We start from the raw sequence: 19,589 nt of genomic DNA, 5'->3' as shown, positions 1-19,589 counted from the left end.
ATTTGAATATAAACACGTCGGTTGGTCTTATTTAACGTAGAGCCGAAAAAGACGCGAACAACCTAAATATCGACTTTTAATCGATATTTTCCAACAGGCACCGTGACGGACACCTCAGCCCGTGCAAACGCGCGCAGAAAACCCCGTCGCTCGAGAGGAAAGCCCTCTTCTCATGATCCGCCATTAGGAGCGAGCTGCGGTAAGATGGAGCTCCGGGTTTATGGATCTTTTTCTTCTAATCTCGACTTTCTGACGCGTCCTGGACTCAGACCGCATCTTTAAAGTCTCTTATGTGTCTCTGTCGTAGGTGGATTGGACGCCAGGATGCAGATTTTCGTCAAAACCCTCACGGGGAAGACCATAACCCTCGAGGTGGGTGAGCCGGATTGGGATGGTACTCATGGGGGGGTCCGGTTTTACAAAGTTCAGGCTCAGATTAGACCAGAAACCCCATGTGGATCCATCACCGGTCACACATGTGACGAGTGCGGTCTCTTAATGTCTAAACTCGGCTCGTACAGAGGCCGCTCAGGAAATAAGCTAAGTGGCTAAGCTAACAGTTGGACAGCACCATAAACACGTGTGTCACTAAAGTTCGTCACCAAGATCCGATCAGACCTAAACTGATTTACTTATCGATCATCTTTGATCAAAACACACGACAGGTCTGATCCTCGTGTCCTGACTGATCTGTTTCAGGTTGAGCCCTCGGACACCATCGAAAATGTCAAGGCCAAGATCCAGGACAAAGAGGGTGAGTTCGGTTCTGTTTTGCTGACGGGACCTAAGAGCTGGTGTTTTACAGGAGTCACAGTTGTACTGCAGTACCTGGGTAGTATCCTGAGAGATCTGTCACGGTTGTACTGCAGTACCTGTGTAGTATCCTGAGAGATCTGTCACAGTTGTACTGCAGTACCTGGGTAGTATGATGTATGAGTACTATGAGGTTTAGATGTGTGTTCAGGTTTTATGGTCGGAGCTGCTCAGGTCCAGGAACCGTCAAAGTCTCTTAACTTTGTTTTTGTTGTACTAAATGAGATCCTGAGTGCTCAGGATCTAGTAAAGTCTCTCAGAATGTTGGGGCCTCAGACATGAGCCGTTACTTTGGATGTGTACATTTTGAGAGAGTTCATTTAAATATTAGAGTTGAATGTGCAGATGTTAACACAAGTGGATGTAGATGTGGGTTTTACTTCTGTTCCAACTGTTGAATGTGCGGTGCTGACGTGTGGCTCTGGTGTCTGCAGGTATCCCACCTGATCAGCAGAGGTTGATCTTTGCTGGGAAGCAGCTGGAGGACGGACGGACGTTGTCCGACTACAACATCCAGAAGGTGAGAAGAAACCATCCTGCTCATACAAACAGTCACAGGTGGAGCCCCAGACCTGAACAGAGAACTTACTGTGCAAAAAGTCACTGGGGGTTTGAGTTGAAAGATCATAACCAGCTAAACCTCCAGCTGCTGTAATTCTAGACACTTCAGCACATGAAGGTTGTGTCACATCACACTGTCTGTCTGTTGTCTCGTCAGGAGTCCACTCTGCACTTGGTGCTGAGGCTGCGTGGTGGTGCTAAGAAAAGGAAGAAGAAGTCCTACACCACCCCCAAGAAGAACAAGCACAAGAGGAAGAAGGTCAAGCTCGCTGTGCTCAAGTACTACAAGGTACAAACACAGAGTCCGGGCTGTGGGAGGTGATCGGGTTCTGCATCTGAAAAAGCAGCAGACCTGGAGCGTCCACACAGTAAATCAGATGTTTTAACAAGTTTAATCAGAATCTAAAATAGCTGGAAAGTTTTTCTGGCTTCACTTAAACTTGTCTCAATTCTGGCAAAGTGAAACTCACTTCAGACGATTTGTCAGCAGTGACATGTTAGTAGGTACAGTCTCAGTATGAATATGGTGTAGAGTATTTGTTTTGAACCACTCAGTACTTGGAAGTGTTGGACTTTTTACTCCAAAATAAACATGAAGTACTGACAGTTTGTTGAGCTGATTAGCAGCAGTTCATGTACAGTAGCCACAGGTACACTGTACAAGTACTTCTACACTGCATACTATTACAGATCATACCTATGTAACATTTTCTGCAGTATTTATGTTGGTATTAGTTCTTGTACAGAGGATCTGTGTACTCCTGTGGTTTGACCCATCAGAATTTTAGAATCGTTATCTATTTCTGATCTTTCTAAAAGTCCAGCTTCCTGTCGTCTCTTCCAGGTGGATGAAAACGGTAAAATCCACCGTCTGAGGCGCGAGTGTCCAGCCGACGAGTGCGGCGCCGGCGTCTTCATGGCGAGCCACTTCGACCGTCACTACTGCGGGAAGTGCTGCCTCACCTACTGCTTCAACAAGCCCGAGGACAAGTAGACAGGGATGGACTGAATAATAAAGACGAAAATGTTTTGACAGCTGAGATTCTGTGTTTGATTCACTGAACTGCTGCTGATTATTTCCACATTAAAACTGAACAGGTTAAATATTTTCGTGTTTTAGCTTCTCAGTCTGACTTTCTGTTGAGTAAATTAAAAGATTCAGTGTTTTAACCGAGAAACTGTCAGACTGAACTCACATCTGTGAAGCTGAAGATGAGGTTCAGTTAAATAAAAAAGGCGCCTGCACTGATGCTGGAGTTCATGTCCTGAGCTGGGCAGGTGTACCTAATAAATAGGCCACTAGGTGGAGCTAATGGTTGACAAGGTCTGTTTTTTCTACCCCCTTTTACTGGTGATAAAAGTTTTTCTGTTCACAGAAAAATCTTAAAATCAATATTTGAAGCAAAAACTTCAGACTGAGTTAAATAAATGTTCAGTTTAGACTGAACCACTAAAATGATCATGACAGGATTTTATGCCAAATGCTCCTGTAACTATTGAGTTTCCTTAAAAAAGGTTTAGAAAATATTAAAAATCTTACAAAAAGCTCAGATATTTTAATAACTTTAATGAGCTTCCAATAATTGATCAGTTTTAACAAGTTAATCATTAAATTAATATGAAATTATTAAGTAACTAGAAGGGACTGATTACTTATTGAAGCAGGCAATGAATCTGATCCTGTTTACTCTGAACTTTCCCACCTGGCCAGTCTCAGTGTTTGTCCTGCAGGTGGCGCTCTGTTCAAACAGCTGCCTGAACATCTGGAAACACCTGCAGAGTCAAAGCTCTAGAGGCTCTGTCCTCTGATCCAGGTGCTGATTTCTGCCAAGGACAAAACAGTCTGATATTAAAGTACAGTACTTTAATCTGAAAGTACATGTTTATTTAAAAGTGACTTTACTTTGAAATTATCCTAGTCAAAAAAAAAAATCAAACATGATTTTTAATTTGCAATAATTAGTTTGTGTTTTGATTATCACAATTCAAAGGTCTATAGTTTTTAAAAGCTGCATTTTAAACCAACCTTAAAATCATAATTTAAAAATCTGTGGTAATTGTTTCCTTTAATAATTTTAAATATCTCAATTGTGATTTAAGTTAAAATCCTCCATAAAGTAATTAAGTCATATTTTTAAGTGTCCTTAGATCCTTCAGTTTAAACTACAACAAACATTTTTCATTTCAACCCACTGTTTTTCTTCAAAGACTCTGGGCTACAACAACAAATGAACTGCAGTGGAACAGGTGAAAGAATCAGAGAGGATGCTGGGAGTTTGTGTACTAAAATAAGGTTATTTACTTAAAAATTGTTACACTGGACAGACCGTATACAGAGTTTTTCATTTTCCTTGGTAAACTCATAAGGCACCGAACCGGATGCTGTACAAAACAACAAGAGCAAAACAAAACAACAGATTTAGAGATTTCTCCTATACTGGGGTTCATATATTTACTAAGAGAGAAACACTAAAGTTACTGCACTTAAATAGCTACTACATTAGGCCCATTCATCCATTCACTCATTCACACACAGGAAACGTGCACATCGGCCTGCTGCACACTCACCAGTTAAAGGAACAGTCCGACATTTTAGCACAATGACTGGAAGCAGGAGGAAAGTGTTAGCGTAGCATCATCAAGCTAGAGTCCAAGGTGAGTCCATGAGAGCTGGGGCCGTCACAAGGTGGAGCTAGGCTAACAGTTTCCCTTTGTTTCCAGTGTTTGTGCTAAGCTAGGCTAAACAACTCCTGGACTTCTTTCAAATAGAAGAAAGTGAAAGCAGCTGAAAAAAAAACTTCAGTTTAGTTTGATGCTGTAAAGTGAAGAAACAGTTTTATTTTAATCAGAGTTAACCCTCAGTGGGCGGAGCCAAACCTACACAGCATGAAATAGTCATCACTTCAATGTTTTTGACGCAGTGCAAGTACTGCAGAATCTGAAGTACTTGTAAACTTTACTTTAGTATTTCCCTTTCTGCTGCCGAATATTTCTACTCCCCTGCAGTTGCTTTTCAGATTTGACATTGAAAAATATAAATATGTATAAAATCCGTTTCAGTGGTTTCTTTGGCTTGAAGCCATTGACATAATGTTTTTTCACTGAAAGTGTTTGAGGCACAAATATTTCAAATGTAAAAACACAAAGGTAAAGAAGCTAAAAACAAACAAAGCCCAACAGACGTTTGTTCAGCATTAAACCTGCTGACACCCAGACCCTTTAACGTCATGTCTCCCAGTGCAGCGGTGCGTCGCTGTGGTTTTGGTTCATCCAGGCCAGACACCGACAGGCGTCAACTGTGGTCGTGGTCTCTGAGTGGGGACTGTTCACCGGCCTTTAAAACTGATCGCAACACTGCTCGTCATCTTATCAGAGAGTGACCTTGTCATTCTGAGGAAACACTGTCAGAAACATCAAAATCACTTCGACGTCATATTTTCCTGCAGGTTTGGCTTCGCCCACTGAGGCTTGACCCCGCCCATTGAGGTTTGACTCCACCCACTGAGGTTTGACTCGACCAGTGAGACTTTTTTCTGCCACCAGAGCAGCTTCACCTCTTAACGCTGTTCAGACAGACAGAGACAGTCAGAAAGGACAGACATGGACAGTCAGACAAACGGACAGACAGGACGGCAGACGCCTCCACAGTGACCACCGTCTCCCGTCGGCAGGCGTCGACACCACTGCAGCATAGTGTTCTGGGTAATGATAACTAACGATATCATCTATTTACACGTTAAAATTCACATATTATAATAGTACCTTGTTTCGTTAACTCTGCTGTATGAGTGGAGATACATTTCAATATGGCAGGAGAACTCAGTCCTGAAGAGGAGCAAAAACAAAAACTGGCATTTTTACGGTTTCGGAACAGGAAGCTGACGAAGCCCGGGCCGGGTCCTTTTAAAAAACAAAAACAAAACAAACAAAAAAAAAAAAAAACACCTCAGATTTTCTCAGTTCGTTCACTGCCCCCCCACCACCCTCCACAGGAAGTCTTCATCAAATCAGCTTTACCGTCTCGTTTGGCTTTCACAGAAAGCGTCACACCAAGAGGAAGAGGAGGAGGAGGAGGAAGGAGTCCATGTTTGTGTCCAGCTGACAGTCTGAAGGTGGAGGAGGGAGGAGGAGACGCACAGTTCAGTCCCGAGACGGGTCCCTTTTTTAGTTTTTTAAAAGTTTTATTATCTCCCAACATCTCCTCCTCTTCCTCCTCCGGATGAAGGCTCTGACCCGGTTCGATCCGGTCCAGTTCACGTGGAGCAGGTTGGGGTGAATCCGGAAGAGGGGGTGGGGGAAGAGGAGGAGGAGGGCGGTCAGACCTTGATGTCCTGGGACTCCACCATCTTGGCGAGCGTCTTCTTGACTCTGAGGATGGTGAGGCGAGAGGCGGGGTTATGAGCCCAGCACTCCGACATCAGTTTGAGCATGGCCCGGAGACACTGGGGGAACACAACCGCACACACAACATTACACACACAACCGCACCGTTAGAAAGCCCTGAGCCAGAGGACGGGACGGAGCAAAGTCCTCCTGCTGCTGCTGCTTAGCCCAGGGTTCAGATCTGCAGGAACTAAAATACTGGTTCTCACCTCGTCGCTGTTCCAGCGGTTGGACACCGTGGGCCGAAGTCCTTTAACACACACCACCTCCAACATGTCCTCATAGGAGGGGTCAGAGGGCACCATGTCGTAGTACGGCAGCTGGTAGTCCTCCACGATACCTGCAGGCAGAGCTCAGGTCAGCTCACCTGGAAAACCTTCTGTTCATAACTCAGCAAAGAACCCCAAAGGTAAAGTTTATAAAGTTCTTTTCAGATTTAAGTTTTCAAACCACCACATCAATAAATGTGTGTGCACGTACCTCCGGTGACGCAGCGTCGGGCCATCTCCCAGATCACCAGGCCGTAGCTGTACATGTCGGCCATGATGTAAGCCTGGAAGTGGTTCTTGTTGAGGCTCTCGTCCAGGACCTCGGGGGCCATGTACCGCCTCGTCCCCACCCGGGTGCTCAGAGGGATGTCCACCTCGTTAGTGTCACTATGGCAACACAAACAAGATGTTGTTGCAGTTTCTGATTTTACTGTTTACATGTATTTTATTATCAGGCGGTCAGTCACTGTGAATTGATAAAGTCTGACTGAACGTCTTCATCACCTCCGATGTGTCTTCTGCTAACAAACATCACGTGATTCCAACAGAAATTCCAGGTGGACAAACAAAACAAACATTGTACCTGTTGAACTTGACGGCTAGGCCCAGGTCGGCGATGCAGCAGGTTCCGTTCTTCTTGATCAGGATGTTCTTGCTCTTGAGGTCTCGGTGGGCGATGGCGGGTTTGCCTTGCGTGCCGTAGATCTCGGTGTGCAGGTGGCAGAGGCCGCAGGCGGCGGAGTAGGCGAGTCGCAGCAGAGCCTGCGTGTCCAGCGTGGTCAGCTTCAGGTAGTCGTACAGAGAGCCGTTCTCGTGGTAGTCGGTGATGAGGAAGAGCTGCGTGAAGGCGCCGGTGCCTTTGATGTCGGCCGCGATGAAGCCTGAGGGACGAAGACACAGATCAGATCTGAGTAAAAAATGTCTAGAATATGTGTCAGTCAGATGTCTGGAGATGAGTCTGATCCACAGCAAATTAACATTAACACAACGTTAACTACATTATTGTTCCAGGTTCAACATCTCTGAATCTCACACACACACACACACACACACACACACACACACACACACACACACACACACACACACACACACACACACACACACACACACACACACACACACACACACACACTCTGTCCCCCCACACTCTGTCTGTTTATCAGTATGTTGTCATGTTTGTTTCCCATCAGTCTGACAGACGACAGGCAGCGCTTCCTGTTCAAGTCATCCGCTGAATTAAAGATCAATCCCGGTATCGATCGGGTCCTGCAGACTTCAGCTGCAGCTTCTCTGACGGCGTCTGTGGAGTTTCAGTGACGTCTGACTCGCACATTTCTTTTCACTATAAAACTTCTTGTTGTCCTTGACAGGAGCTGAACTCGTCCCGTAACGTCACTGCTGCAAACGTGGCCCTAAAAGGATCCTAACACCACACTGAGCTTGTTTCTAGAGCTTAGGTCTGAGGACCAGACACTGTTCAAAACATCACTGACCAGTTTTGCTTCTATCAAAATGAAACAGAATTTCAGATTCAGGAATTCAGAGAAAATGAAGATGAACCGTGACATGTTTAACTGCACGTTACTGACACGATGTTTGCTTGTCGACCTGTTTCCCTGAGGAACCTGCTGTGCGAGTGAGGCTCATGGGACGTTACCCAGGATGTTCTCGTGTCTCATCAGGACGGTCTGGTAGATCTCGGTCTCTCGGAACCAGCTGGCTTCTTCTCGGGTGAAGAAGACTTTGACGGCCACCTTCTCTCCCCTCCAGCGGCCCAGCCACACTTCGCCGTACCGTCCTTTACCGATCTGACGCACCATCTGGATCTGCTTGGCGATGGTCCGCTGCACCTGAGGAGGAGATCATCAACAGTTTCTGAGCTCCATCAATACAATTTGTATCTCTGAAAATCAAAATCAATATTCTTGCTCCTGCTCCTTCCCTGAAATAACGTTTCAGTTTCCCGTTTTATATAGAAGAACAAACTGAATATCTTTGATAGAGCAAAACATCAACATGTCATCTGTCTGTATTTTCTGCCATCAAGTTTATCTATTAATTAAAACATCATCAGTTAAATAAACAGAATCAAGTGTCTTTGGCACCTTGCAGATCACAGACCGGTTGTTCTGCTTTAATTTAAACCTGTCTGGTCTGTATTTTAAAAAATACACTCTCTACCCTTGAGAGGAACATCTCAGAGTTTTTCAGGAGACAAATATTGACATTATTTTCAGTGTTTGTTTCTACTTGAATCTCAGTGCAGGACTGGTTCCTACCAGCAGGGGGAGCCCGGAGCCGCTGCCTGAGCTCTGGGATTGGTGAATGAGGTCTTTAAGCGACTCTCCAGCAGGAATGAAAACTTCCTGCTCCAGATCCTTGTGATACCGTTGACGCTCCGTCTGCCACTTATACCTGACACACACACACACACACACTTATATTTCTATTCATAAAGTAACATGGCCATGACAGTTCAATCTGCTAAATGCAGATTTGAACATGTGGTGACTCAACCCAGTGCAGTAATTACTCACTGGGTGTTTATGTTGTTCCCTCTGTGCTGGACTTCATGCATGAATTAAGTAAATAAAGTTGAGGTTGTTATCATCATGACCTCTCTCCCTCTAGTCACATATGTAACTGGGTTAATCTGAGCCACTGTGGCCTCTTGTGTTTATTAGCAACACCCACAACTCTGAACCACTTTAATCCAAAAACCACAAAGGTTATAAAGGTTCTGTGCTTCTGAACAGCGTGTGAGCAGACGACAAGCAACAGAAACACTGTGAGCTTGAGGGTTTGGGGGCTAACCATGCACCAAGTTTCAGGACTACATTTGGAGGTTGTAAACCAGGAGTCTAACCCTAACCACACCTAGAAGTCCAGGGTTGCTAAAGGCCCTAACATCACCTGAGGTCAGGAAATGCAGTGGATACTGTACCTGTAGTAACAGACCACGATGACACATATCAGGGTGCAGCAGCAGACCGTCATGGAGATGATGAAGGCCAGCCAGTGGGGGCTGCCTTCTGGAAACGTCCGAGGGAAGACATGAAACAAAACACAGCGGTTAATCTACGTGCACCCGATAAAACACCTGGATCACTCGGATCTCTGCTCAGTACAAATGTTACCGGAGTGCGGCTGTGGGGGGAGGGTGGGCTGCAGCTCCTTGTTGCAGAAGTCTGTGTTGCAGCACTCGATCGTCCTCCTGGTCTGAGCTTTGGGAGAGTCCTGTCAATCAAACCAATCAATCAACCAATCAACCACAGGCTGCCTGAACATATTTCCATTAATCCTGTCACCTCCTCAGTTCCAGTCACCCTGACTGTAAGAGAACTGGACTTTCACGTTCAGACAACATGCAAGCATCTTCTGTCTGAACCCGATTCTGTAATTCAGTGTAACCAGGGTTTTTATGGATGTGTGTGTGTGTGTGTGTGTGTACCTTGCACTGGAAGTGCGAGCCTTCGTACTTCATGCAGCCGGAGGTGAGGATGGCCTCTCCGTGCTCGTCCTCCTCGATGATGGCAAAACACTGACCGTTAGTCCTGAGGAGACGAACACACAGATCATCCATATTTATGAATCACAGTCCAGGTTGTTCCTCCTTCCTCTGCTGTCCTCAGGAGGAAGCTCCCTTGGCCTCGTACAAGGCACAGGAGGATGAAATCGTTCCACTACAGGTTCTGCTGTGTTCTACTCACTGGCAGGTGTTGTTCGTGGCGTCATCGGGACAGTATCCGGAGCAGTAGCAGCTGAGGAATCGAGCGGCGTCTTCTGGCGCGATGGTGGAGTCCTCACCGGGCCGTCGAGCCTCGGGTTTTATGCCCGTTCCCTGCAGGACGTGGTCCGGGTTCTGACCTGCAGCTGGGTAGAGAAACATAAACTGAGTCAGAACCAAATGCAGAACCAGAACCAATGGTAAAGGGAGATCCAAAGTTTAGAGACAGGGCCAGAAATTAAAAACTGCTCGTTGGTAACACGAAATGCAAAAAGCACGAGAAATGATCCCTGTAATTTATTCTGTTTTCATGGAGGAAAGTTGTGGGAAAGGTATCAAGAGCTGGTCAGACCTGGGATCTGCTCGGAACAGAACTTAAAAACAGGAGATGTGATGTTTCAGTGGCACATCTGCAGTGACCCTGACTTTTAAAGTACAATCCAGCTCTTATCGGATAATTTATGCAGCTCTGATTTTGGTTTTAGATGCAGGAGAGGAGATTTACTGTGGCTGCGGCTGGAGGTGAAACATTCCTCCTCTATCAGCAGGACAACAGGACGAGGAGGAGAAGCGACCAAGGCCCATAAAAGGACTGCAGGCTATTTATACAGAGCAGTGTCCTACCAGCTGCCAGGGTGTCCTGCACTGATCCTTACGTTTCTGAGCTGACAGCCAGTGTGTGAACTGTGCTGCCATTGTTTCTGGAGGAGCTCTTCACAAGTCAACGACTTCTTAGTCCCCTTAAAAACACAGATTTTAATAATACGCTTATTTAAGTATTTCATCTCCTACTGTAAACACTTGGTCATCACTACTGCAGCCAAAACAAACGCACCATGAGGGAGACGCTCGCACTTTTGACTAAAACTCTTTTCTTTTGTCATTCACACTGAGTCTTCCCTCTTCTCGTGTGTTTTCTCTCTAAAACAATTTCTTCACTGAATCACTGGGAATCTTTTTTTTCTACACACACGAGTAGAACAATAAAAACTATAAATCTCACACAATGAATATTATCATTTCAAACAGACTCAGATAATGGTCCACGTTGGACATGAACTCAGCTGGAGAAGTTATTAAATCAGGTCAGAGTGCAGCTGCAACTTATAATTTTCTGTATTAATAGATCAGCTGTAAAATAAAAGGTCAGAAACCTGTGAAACATTTCTCAGGGCCTGAGAAAACATCTTCAGAGTCACGTGAAGTATAAAGCAAACATGACGTATAGATGAATAGACTAATTACTTTGATTTATAAGAGAGAAAATATTTCAAATGTTTAATAAGACAACAGCTCAGACTAATCCTGTTTCCCCTTTCCTCTCACCCATCATTCTGCACTGGCCTTTAGTTTTCATTCTTCCCTGCTGTTTTTTTTTTTTTTTATTTCTATCTTTCACATCAACTTTAAAACATTTCTATCTCATGGCTTCCTTTGCTTTTCTTCTCTCAGCCCCAGCTCAGAGTAAAAAACCATCGGCAGTGTGCAGACGTGTGTGTTGTCATGTCTGGACATGACCCAGCTGTACACCTACACTTTGAGCAGAGCAGCCGTCTGACTGCCTGCCTGCCTGCCTGACTGACTGTCTGCCTGTGCCCTCCCCCTGCTGTCTCTGTTTCTGCTCAGAACACAAACTGGTCCAAAGCTCACCTGTGTGAGTTTTACAAGGTGTCACCCTGACATGTCAGCTCCTCCTCCGTCCATCCCAATCTAAGGTCTGGACACTGATCTTTAATATTTGTTCTCCACTTCACACACCAGGACACTGGAAATCTACTGCACCACAGTCTCACTCACACACACACACACACACACACACACACACACACACACACACACACGAGTCAGGCTATGCTGCACGGCCTCAGTCTGGGGTAAATAAGACGCTCTCGACTTCAGGAGCTCCATGTCCAGATACCCCACCCTCATACACTCACTGCAGAGGAACAAAGGATGGTGCAGAGGCCATGCCTTGTTTTATCTACTTATCTGACCTTTTGTGTTGATACAGCAGATACAGTATCACATTTTATTTGATGTTTGTGTTGCCTTTTGTTAATGTTCTGAAGTCTGCTTGGATGTTCCTCAGTGTGTGTTTCTGTTCTGGGTCTAAAACATGTCTGTGCTCTTTTTTTGGAACACTGCAATCAAGTCCGCCCTTAATCAACAATCTTGTATAATCCTACAAAACCCAATAAACAAAGTTAAAGAATCTACCAGACGTCCACTGTGCTGACTGGAAGGCAGACTGACTCATGTTTGACAGATGTTCAGAGGAAAAACAGAGGATCAGATGCAACGCTTCAATGAGCTGATGACATCTGTCTCACACGCAGCTGAGTCGACACATTAAAAACTCCCCTGATGCACAGAGGCTGGACTCAGCTGTCGGGCTGGATGTGGACACCACTGATTCCTATTCACAAAGTCCAGAATGCATTTGTTTCTATGGCAGTCTACAAGTTTCATCAGATAAAAAAAAAAAAAAAAAAAAAAAAACTCTGCCAGACTTTTACACACTGAAAGATATTTTCTATGACAACGACACCAACGGCAAAAAGCAGCAGCAGCTCTCCTCGGTACACCTGCACAAAGAGCTGGGTGGGCAGTTGGTTCCAGCATCTTAGAGAACAGTTTCTCCATCTCTCAAATATGAACGTTACTCACATTCGAGGGACCTCTGCATACACAGACCCGTTAGTGCAGAAGCTAAAGACAACCATGTTTTCACATTTAAAACCTGGTTGAACAGCATGAAAACATCACCACTGTCTAGACCTGAAAAACCTCACAGGCAGTTTCCCCAACATCCCGCCTCCTCGTCAGACAAGCACAGCCCTGATTGGCTAAGAGCCTATGATTGACTGGTGGGGGGGGGGAAGCCGTAGTAATGGGATAGTGGGTGTGCTGAAGCTGGAAATGGCTGCTGTGTTGCTGTGCGTCTCCATCCACATGTGTGCTTAATTGTGCCGGCAGCCAGAGTGGAGACTGAGGTCTGGCAGAGAGCACGCTGGGTAATCAGACCCTCTCCATGCGCTCTTAAAGTCACAGTGCTGCTTCAGCCCTTCCCACACTTTGTTTACATGCAGCCGCCTGAGGATCCAGCGGCAGCAGCAGCGGCAGCCTGATAAAGGCTCTGATCTGCAGCCAAGCGGCCTTCAGCTGCCGCCCTCTGTCCTCTGCAGAAACAGGGAAAGAGGACGATGCAGTCTCTGCTGCCTGCAGGAGCTGCTCCACTTCATGAAGGCAAACATTATGACCGGGAACCAACCATGAGTGAAAGCCTGAAAATACACTGTGTGTTCATGGTGATGACACAACTCAGGAAAGAGAAATAAATAGAACTGACACAGAATGAAACCTAAACTGCAACTATTTTTAGAATCTAATCATTTCTGTCAGTTTTCAAGCACAAAGAGTAAAAATCAAAGAGATATTTTAAAAATGTGGCTTCATACTTTTGACTGAAGTAAACTACATATATGAGGACATCACACTGGGGAGGCAACTTTCAGCTGTTATTTAAGATTTAAGACAATTTGCAGATTCGATAATGAGAATAATTAGCTGCAGCCACAGAAATGAGAAGAGCCATAGATAAGAAGCTGATAACGCACCAGATGGTTGATATAAAATTATGACTTTCAACATAAGAAATGAAATAGCTGGTGCGTGTGGGTGTGTGTGTGAAGACAAAGCTAGCTGCTTTGCTTTTACACAGAAACTCTACAACTGAGCTGGTCTGCAAATATGATGTGCCCTAAAGATAGAGACGGATATAATCAGCATCTCTTTATAATCCAATATGTTTTATAAAGTAAGCCACACATGTTCAGGTGGTGGCTGCTTTTATAAGGACGCAATAACGTAAGCTCAATATTTTTGGTGTTACTTCGTGTGAGGGTTATTTTACATATTTTCAGAACTCCTCTGGACTAAAACAATCATCCCTTAAAAAAATGTACAATATCTACAATAAAGATAACCGTTAGCTGCACGCCCTAAAAATAAACTACAGCTGACCGAGTAAACTGGGTTATTAAATGTTGTGACTGACACAGGACAGGAGTAAATGTAAGGACATTGTGTGTAGACATGAATCAAATACTTCAGTCAGTTTAGCAGAAAAGAATGTGGTGAGCGCTTGTTTTGGCTCCTGCTATGTCTCAGTTGAAGCTGCTGAGAAACACTGAATGTGGACGCTCGGTGTCGGGTGCTGGTCTGCTGCTCTGCTCTCACGCTGAGAAACTTTACGACCGTGAGCTCGTCAACAGTGAGTCACTGTCTGCAAATATGCACAGTAATAAAAATGATATGATCAGCTGAAACCCACACTGCGGCACAGAGAAATCAAATACGCTGCAGAAGAAACTGGGACTCAAGATAACGTTGGGTATTAAATAGAAAAACCTCAACCAGGACAGAAAATTAGGTACCCAGTACTACGAACATGGATGCTCCTGCTGCATGTCTTTAGTAGAAAACTGTGGTAGAAGAAGTACTCAGATACTTTACTTCAGTAAAAAATACTACAACTTATGAGAAGCTACTGAAAGTATGTTAAGAATCATTAGTCAGTGAGTACATTTAATCAGGTACTGCACTTAAGTACAGTTATGAAATATTTGTACCTCACCTCGGTATTTCCATGTTGTGCTACTTCATCCTTGGACTTCACTACATGTCAGAGCCAAACCTTGGACTTTCCTTGCTCTACATTTATCTGATAACTTTAGTTCCTTTTCAGGATCAGATGGGTCCAACAAAATACAGACTGATCATCAAACTTTATTGATCCCTGGGGGGAAATTCCCAAGATACCCAGCAGTATGGAAAGTACTTCAAATTAGAAGTATATACGGTAGTTAATGTCAGCTACCCAGCAGTATATAAAGTACTTCAAACTAGAAGTATATAAGGTAGTTAATGTCAGCTCCACCTTTACCAGCTGATGCTTGAGTTAAATGAAGCTTTAGCTGTAATAGGTTTTCTCATTCCTCAGTCAGGCATCAAAGTACAAACGTAGCTGCCATGCTAACTGGGCCCGTAGAGTCAGTCCATCTTCGCTGGCTGTGGCAGAAAAGGCTCAGAGAGGGGAAATGAGCTGCGTTTCAGAGGGCGAATATGTCTCTAGAGGGACCGAGCGATATTTCCGGAGAACAATGGCTGTTTGGGGCACTTAGCGCCGCGGACAGCTCATACAGTGCCATATAGGAAACAGTTAATGTGCCGGGAGGAAGTGAGAGCGGCAACAATCAGTTCAACAGCTTCCTGCAGGGCGGAGAGGGGGAGTTGGTGAAGGCCGGCGCAGCTCCGACTTCTCCTGAAATAAATCCCGACACAACGGAGAGGAAAAACAAACGCAAGCAAAATATAAACTAGTCAAGCGGTGAGAGAAAAATGTAATACTCAAACATTAAAATTAGTGTTCTCTGACCACGTGCTGACAGCAGAAATGAATCTCCTAAAACAATATTTTTGTTAACACAAGACTTGATATAAAAATCTTTTGGGAGTTCATGGCTCCATAGGAAACAACATATATCTCATAAAAAGAAAATGAAATGTCAGAAAATAGACCATTAGTGTCTGTCGTTATTATAGTCTGTAAATTATTGTTATAGTTTCAATAATTTGCCATATAAATTTCAGTTGCACCAATAAATTAAGTCCAGATGTTTCGTTAAATCACCTTCATGATGCTTTTAAAAAAAAAAAAAAAAAAAAAAAAACAGCAACGTTAATGATGTTCTCAGTGATAACGGCTTTTCTTGACCCAGGTTGTTTTCTGTGGGGAAAAGTGACGTGGCCTTGTGCGTTTTACATTTTGAATAAAATCGCTCTTATCAGTTTTTCTGTTTCTTCAACTTGATTTTTTATGAAATCCTAAGTGTGAATTCATCTTCTGCTCCTGTCTGAACTCTTCACTGTGCTCGGACGATGATGGGAATTTAAAGTCGTGGTCCAGCTGTGTCCGGGTCGCATGTCCTCACACTACACTTCATGCAGGAGAGCTGGCGCCAAAGTCAACAGACGAGGTCAGGACGTGAATGAGAGAGTGGAAAAAGTTGGATAAGACGACAGAGGGTCTCTCCCTTTCCTCCACAGATTAGAGCGAGTGTGTCGACATCAGAGAGCCCGGGTCGATCAGAGCGACACTTGTGCGAGCTCCACCCTGCTCTTATCAGCCTGCTGTGAGACCTGTTTTATCGCTCGCACCACATCAACACAAAGCAGGCAAAATCTGAAAACACATCAGGACTTCATGCCACAATAGCGCACTAAATTTCCCAACAACCCTCTCACTAACAGGGGTACATACACCTTTTCTGGGTCAGGTTAGACTTTGATGAACTTTGACCTCAGAGCTGGCATTCTGGGATTCATGTATGTATATATATATATTTTTTAATCCATGCATATATATTGATGCAATACTTCACTAAAAGCTTGGAGCCTCCACTTTACAAAACTACTGGACCAACACTGTCACGGACAAATTCAAAAGAGTGACAAGTGGTTTGACCAATAATGATTTACACCTGTGCACAACCAGGAAGAAAACTGACCAATCAGCAGCTTTCTACAGTCTGACACAGCAGCTGGGGAAACAGATTTGTTCATCTGCAGCTAGCACCACTGAAATCAATGAAGAAACCCTTAAAATATTGAATGTTGTTATTAATCAGTCAGATGCTGCAAAGCTCTACATGCTCATACAAAGATTTTACTTCTGCAGCTTTTAAACTCAAAAACAGAAATCCCCCCACTCTTACAGTAACCTCCACCGGATATACGAATAAATTAAGTATGACATGTATTTTGCCTTTTTATTTCAGTGATTATTTCCTTTTTTTCATCTTAAGTCCCTGAAATTAATTTTAAGATTTTATTCTGATGCCCTGTTTGGAGCACGTTCTAACTTGAGTTTATTATTTCGTCCTGCTTGTTAACACACACACACACACAGATACACACACACCAGAGGGCAATAAATGTGTAAGTTAGTGCTAAATGGTTCCCAAACACGTGGTCACCTCTAAAGTCTCCACATTATCAACCAATTGACATTTAATCAGAGCTTTAACAAAAGGCCTGTGATACCGATCTGTGTACGGGGGGGGGGGGGCGCTCTCTAAAGTGAAGCTTATCTCCTGAATACAAACTAAAGTTTAATGAGTAACCCCAACTTATAGGCCTCATTCGGTTGAGTTTAAAGGGGCAGCTCGTGTAGGAGAAATAACATCCAGGAGGATGAATCAGCCGTAGAGAGAATAATGACTGAGCCTGTTAACGGCACAAATGGCAGTTTCCAGTTTTTATCTTAAAGCAGCTGCTGATTCAGTGTGTGTGTCACTGAGTCCAAATCCCATCCAGAGACTGACAGCAACAATGAATGTGGTGTCCTCGGCGTAACGTGTGTGAATCCAGAACCTTGTGTGGCTTATCGGTCTGTGCCGTAGACCTCCACTGTTGGAAAAAGATGGGCTTCCCTTGTTTGAGCATCACCCTGGTGTGAAATTATGTCTAACAAGACTTTAAATCTCTTACCGTCAGCTCTGAGGGTCATCAAGAGAGCGGCGGCCATCACAGCCAAACAGAAGGATAGACCTCCCATCCTGCAGCAGGACTGGACTGAGACCAAACCAGAAGTGGGCCCAAACTGGGCCGTGCTCTGTGATTGAGGAGCTTCTGATCAGCTGGTCGATGTGCTGGGCTCTGTAATCCGCAGCAGGAGACAGGGAGCTGGAGGCCTCGGAGAGAAGGACAGGATGGATGTTGAGGTTCTGGTTGGTGCTATCACAATATCAGGGCTTCTCCTGTATCACTGGTTCTTTGGGTCCAACGCCCTGAAGAATGAAAAGACATAAGATTAAAACAGAGTTCAACATCAACTGTTCAGGTTTTGATCTACACTGCAGCAGTCCAGCTGGTAATATCGGTAAGTCGATAAAACCGCTGGTTGCTGGTGGTGCACTGGGTCAGTGTTTGACCTATCAGCATTCATTACATCACTCATGGTTCCTGCTGTGCTGGGAGAAAACCTGTCCTGAAGGAGGCACTAAAGAGGTTCCTCAGAACAGCGTCTAAGAACTACGATTGTGCTCAGGCCCTGCAGTGTGGACACTCAAACCAGGGGGAACTTCCTCCAACAACTATGAGGACTGTAGAAAAGTCCCTCTGGTCTGAAAGTGCCTTTAGAGAACACTTGGTCTGCTCAGACAACGCTTCTCCCTCTATCCCCCTCATTTTCACTGCTCTGTGACCCGGTGACCCCTGCCGGCCCAGCTTTGGCCTCCAATGGTCCGAATAAGCACCAAACTATTTGTCCAGAGATGTTCTGCAATTACAGGCTCTGGCCCTGTGCAGCGTTAACAACGGCATGTTGCAATTAGGGGGCACCTCAAGGGATAGGGGGGCGGGTGTGCGTGAATTAGTGGCAATGTGTGGCCGGTGTCTGTCACTTTTCATTTGCCTGGGGGGACAAAGAGGTCCGACCTGCGACCCAGTTTTCACACATCTCTGGCCGAGGAAGCAGAAAACAAAGACAAAGTGGGGCCAGTGTAGAGTTGGTGTGTGCATTTCTCAGGTCTGTCCCGTCCAGTCTGTGGACACGCTGTCCAACCAGTCTCACAGGATGGCGTCAGGGAGACGTGGGGTGACATAAACTTGGAGATTACAGACACTTTCTCCAGGAAGACACTGACACCGCGGCACTGTGCTGTCCACATGTGTAACAACTGAAAACAGATGTGGGGGAGAAAGTCCTGGCTCCTTCCTCACCTTCACACAGCTGACCAATCATGACGTGAGGTTGAGGTCTATTAAAAAAAAAAAAAAAAAAAAAGCTGCAGAAATAAAACTTTTATGTTCGGCTATAATGTGGAACAATGCACCATATTATTTTTTTTAGTTTTGAAGGTGGTTTGTTTACCTTTTATTGTGTGTGAGGTATGAATGATCGTAAAGACACAACGCAGCAGCAGGGGGGTTCAAGACAAACTCACCCAGAGAGACAATAAAATATATCACAATAAACCAAATTAGTTCTTAAAATATTATTCAGGTCAAAAAACAAATGAACCAGCAGAGACAAACAACCAGACACAAAGACGTCCTGTAACTTCCAGTACCGTCTGCTGCAGAGTAGAAATGAAAACTACGACTAAAGGTGTTTTTGGAGGGAAGTGAACTCAGTGTTGTGCCAGGTACACGGTTCCATACCCAGGAGTCAGATAAGAACCAAAGGGTGGGTGCACAGGACGCTAACTGAAGGGGTGCACTTACTGTGTGTGAGACAAGTGTGAGATTGTGTATAATGGAGCCACAAAAGCACACACGCACGCACGCACACACGCACAGTGGTCTGTGCTGTTGGCGTCGCTGTGTCGATAACACAAAGTGGGAGAAGCTTCACCTCCCTGCCACAACAAAAACCCGGAGTTTGTTTGGGGCTCTTAGCTCCATTTAGAGAGCGACAGCAACTCGGTAAGATAACACACACAAAGACACATTCAGGCAGAGGAGGGAGGGCAAGACGAGGCAGGCTCAGGAAGGACCGTCTGCTGTGAGACTTCAAGACAGGAAGCTCCGAGTCTTCACACACCCTTCCCAAATCAGCCCACACATGCATTTCCCTTTGAAAACATAAGGTAAGGCACACACACACAGATACACTGACTGACATGGAGACTCGGTGGCGTTACGTCTGGCAGCTGAAACACAAACAGTCACACTGGAGGATGAGAGAGTCCTCAGAAACACAACACAAACACACATTTCAGAGAAATCAAATGTCCATTGAAGAAATCAAACGCAGGAGATGAACAGAG

The 19,589-nt window shown here is 44.8% G+C and overlaps 2 protein-coding genes across 3 annotated transcripts in view; one reads left to right on the top strand and one right to left on the bottom strand.

Annotated features, from left to right (window-relative positions):
* The first annotated feature begins 145 nt into the window (after positions 1 to 145).
* On the top strand, positions 146 to 2,414 carry rps27a (ribosomal protein S27a). Its single transcript, XM_026309369.1, has 6 exons — positions 146 to 199; positions 308 to 372; positions 700 to 754; positions 1,248 to 1,333; positions 1,532 to 1,663; positions 2,219 to 2,414. Exons 2-6 carry the CDS (start codon positions 325 to 327, stop codon positions 2,366 to 2,368), a joined length of 471 nt encoding a protein of 156 aa, XP_026165154.1. The 5' UTR covers positions 146 to 199; positions 308 to 324; the 3' UTR covers positions 2,369 to 2,414.
* A 1,235-nt stretch (positions 2,415 to 3,649) lies between these two features.
* The window catches only part of LOC113131743 (bone morphogenetic protein receptor type-1A), a 38,444-nt gene continuing 22,504 nt past the window's right edge, over positions 3,650 to 19,589 (bottom strand). Inside the window, exons 3-13 of one of the 2 annotated variants that reach the window (XM_026309354.1) lie at positions 17,308 to 17,606; positions 9,740 to 9,902; positions 9,481 to 9,583; positions 9,167 to 9,266; positions 8,974 to 9,061; positions 8,309 to 8,444; positions 7,687 to 7,879; positions 6,610 to 6,907; positions 6,238 to 6,413; positions 5,967 to 6,097; positions 3,650 to 5,816 (exon numbers count right to left, since the gene is read on the bottom strand). In XM_026309354.1, the coding sequence (XP_026165139.1) occupies positions 5,691 to 5,816; positions 5,967 to 6,097; positions 6,238 to 6,413; positions 6,610 to 6,907; positions 7,687 to 7,879; positions 8,309 to 8,444; positions 8,974 to 9,061; positions 9,167 to 9,266; positions 9,481 to 9,583; positions 9,740 to 9,902; positions 17,308 to 17,374 (1,581 nt within the window). In that variant the 5' untranslated portion in view covers positions 17,375 to 17,606 and the 3' untranslated portion in view covers positions 3,650 to 5,690. The remainder of the gene's footprint in view (positions 5,817 to 5,966; positions 6,098 to 6,237; positions 6,414 to 6,609; positions 6,908 to 7,686; positions 7,880 to 8,308; positions 8,445 to 8,973; positions 9,062 to 9,166; positions 9,267 to 9,480; positions 9,584 to 9,739; positions 9,903 to 17,307; positions 17,607 to 19,589) is intronic. The other variant, XM_026309355.1, reaches the window with a different exon arrangement.

Source organism: Mastacembelus armatus, chromosome 15, assembly GCF_900324485.2.
Source record: "Mastacembelus armatus chromosome 15, fMasArm1.2, whole genome shotgun sequence".
Lineage (NCBI taxonomy): Eukaryota > Metazoa > Chordata > Actinopteri > Synbranchiformes > Mastacembelidae > Mastacembelus > Mastacembelus armatus.
Note: the sequence above shows the minus strand (reverse complement) of the source record. Positions and strands in the feature narration are given on the sequence as shown.

Excerpts from the sequence above, each read along its gene's own strand:
- rps27a (XM_026309369.1), top strand. The coding sequence starts at position 325 with ATGCAGATTTTCGTCAAAACCCTCACGGGGAAGACCATAACCCTCGAG. Across the intron at positions 755-1,247 it reads CAAGATCCAGGACAAAGAGG|GTATCCCACCTGATCAGCAG; the intron begins GTGAGTTCGGTT and ends TGGTGTCTGCAG. Across the intron at positions 1,664-2,218 it reads CTGTGCTCAAGTACTACAAG|GTGGATGAAAACGGTAAAAT; the intron begins GTACAAACACAG and ends CGTCTCTTCCAG.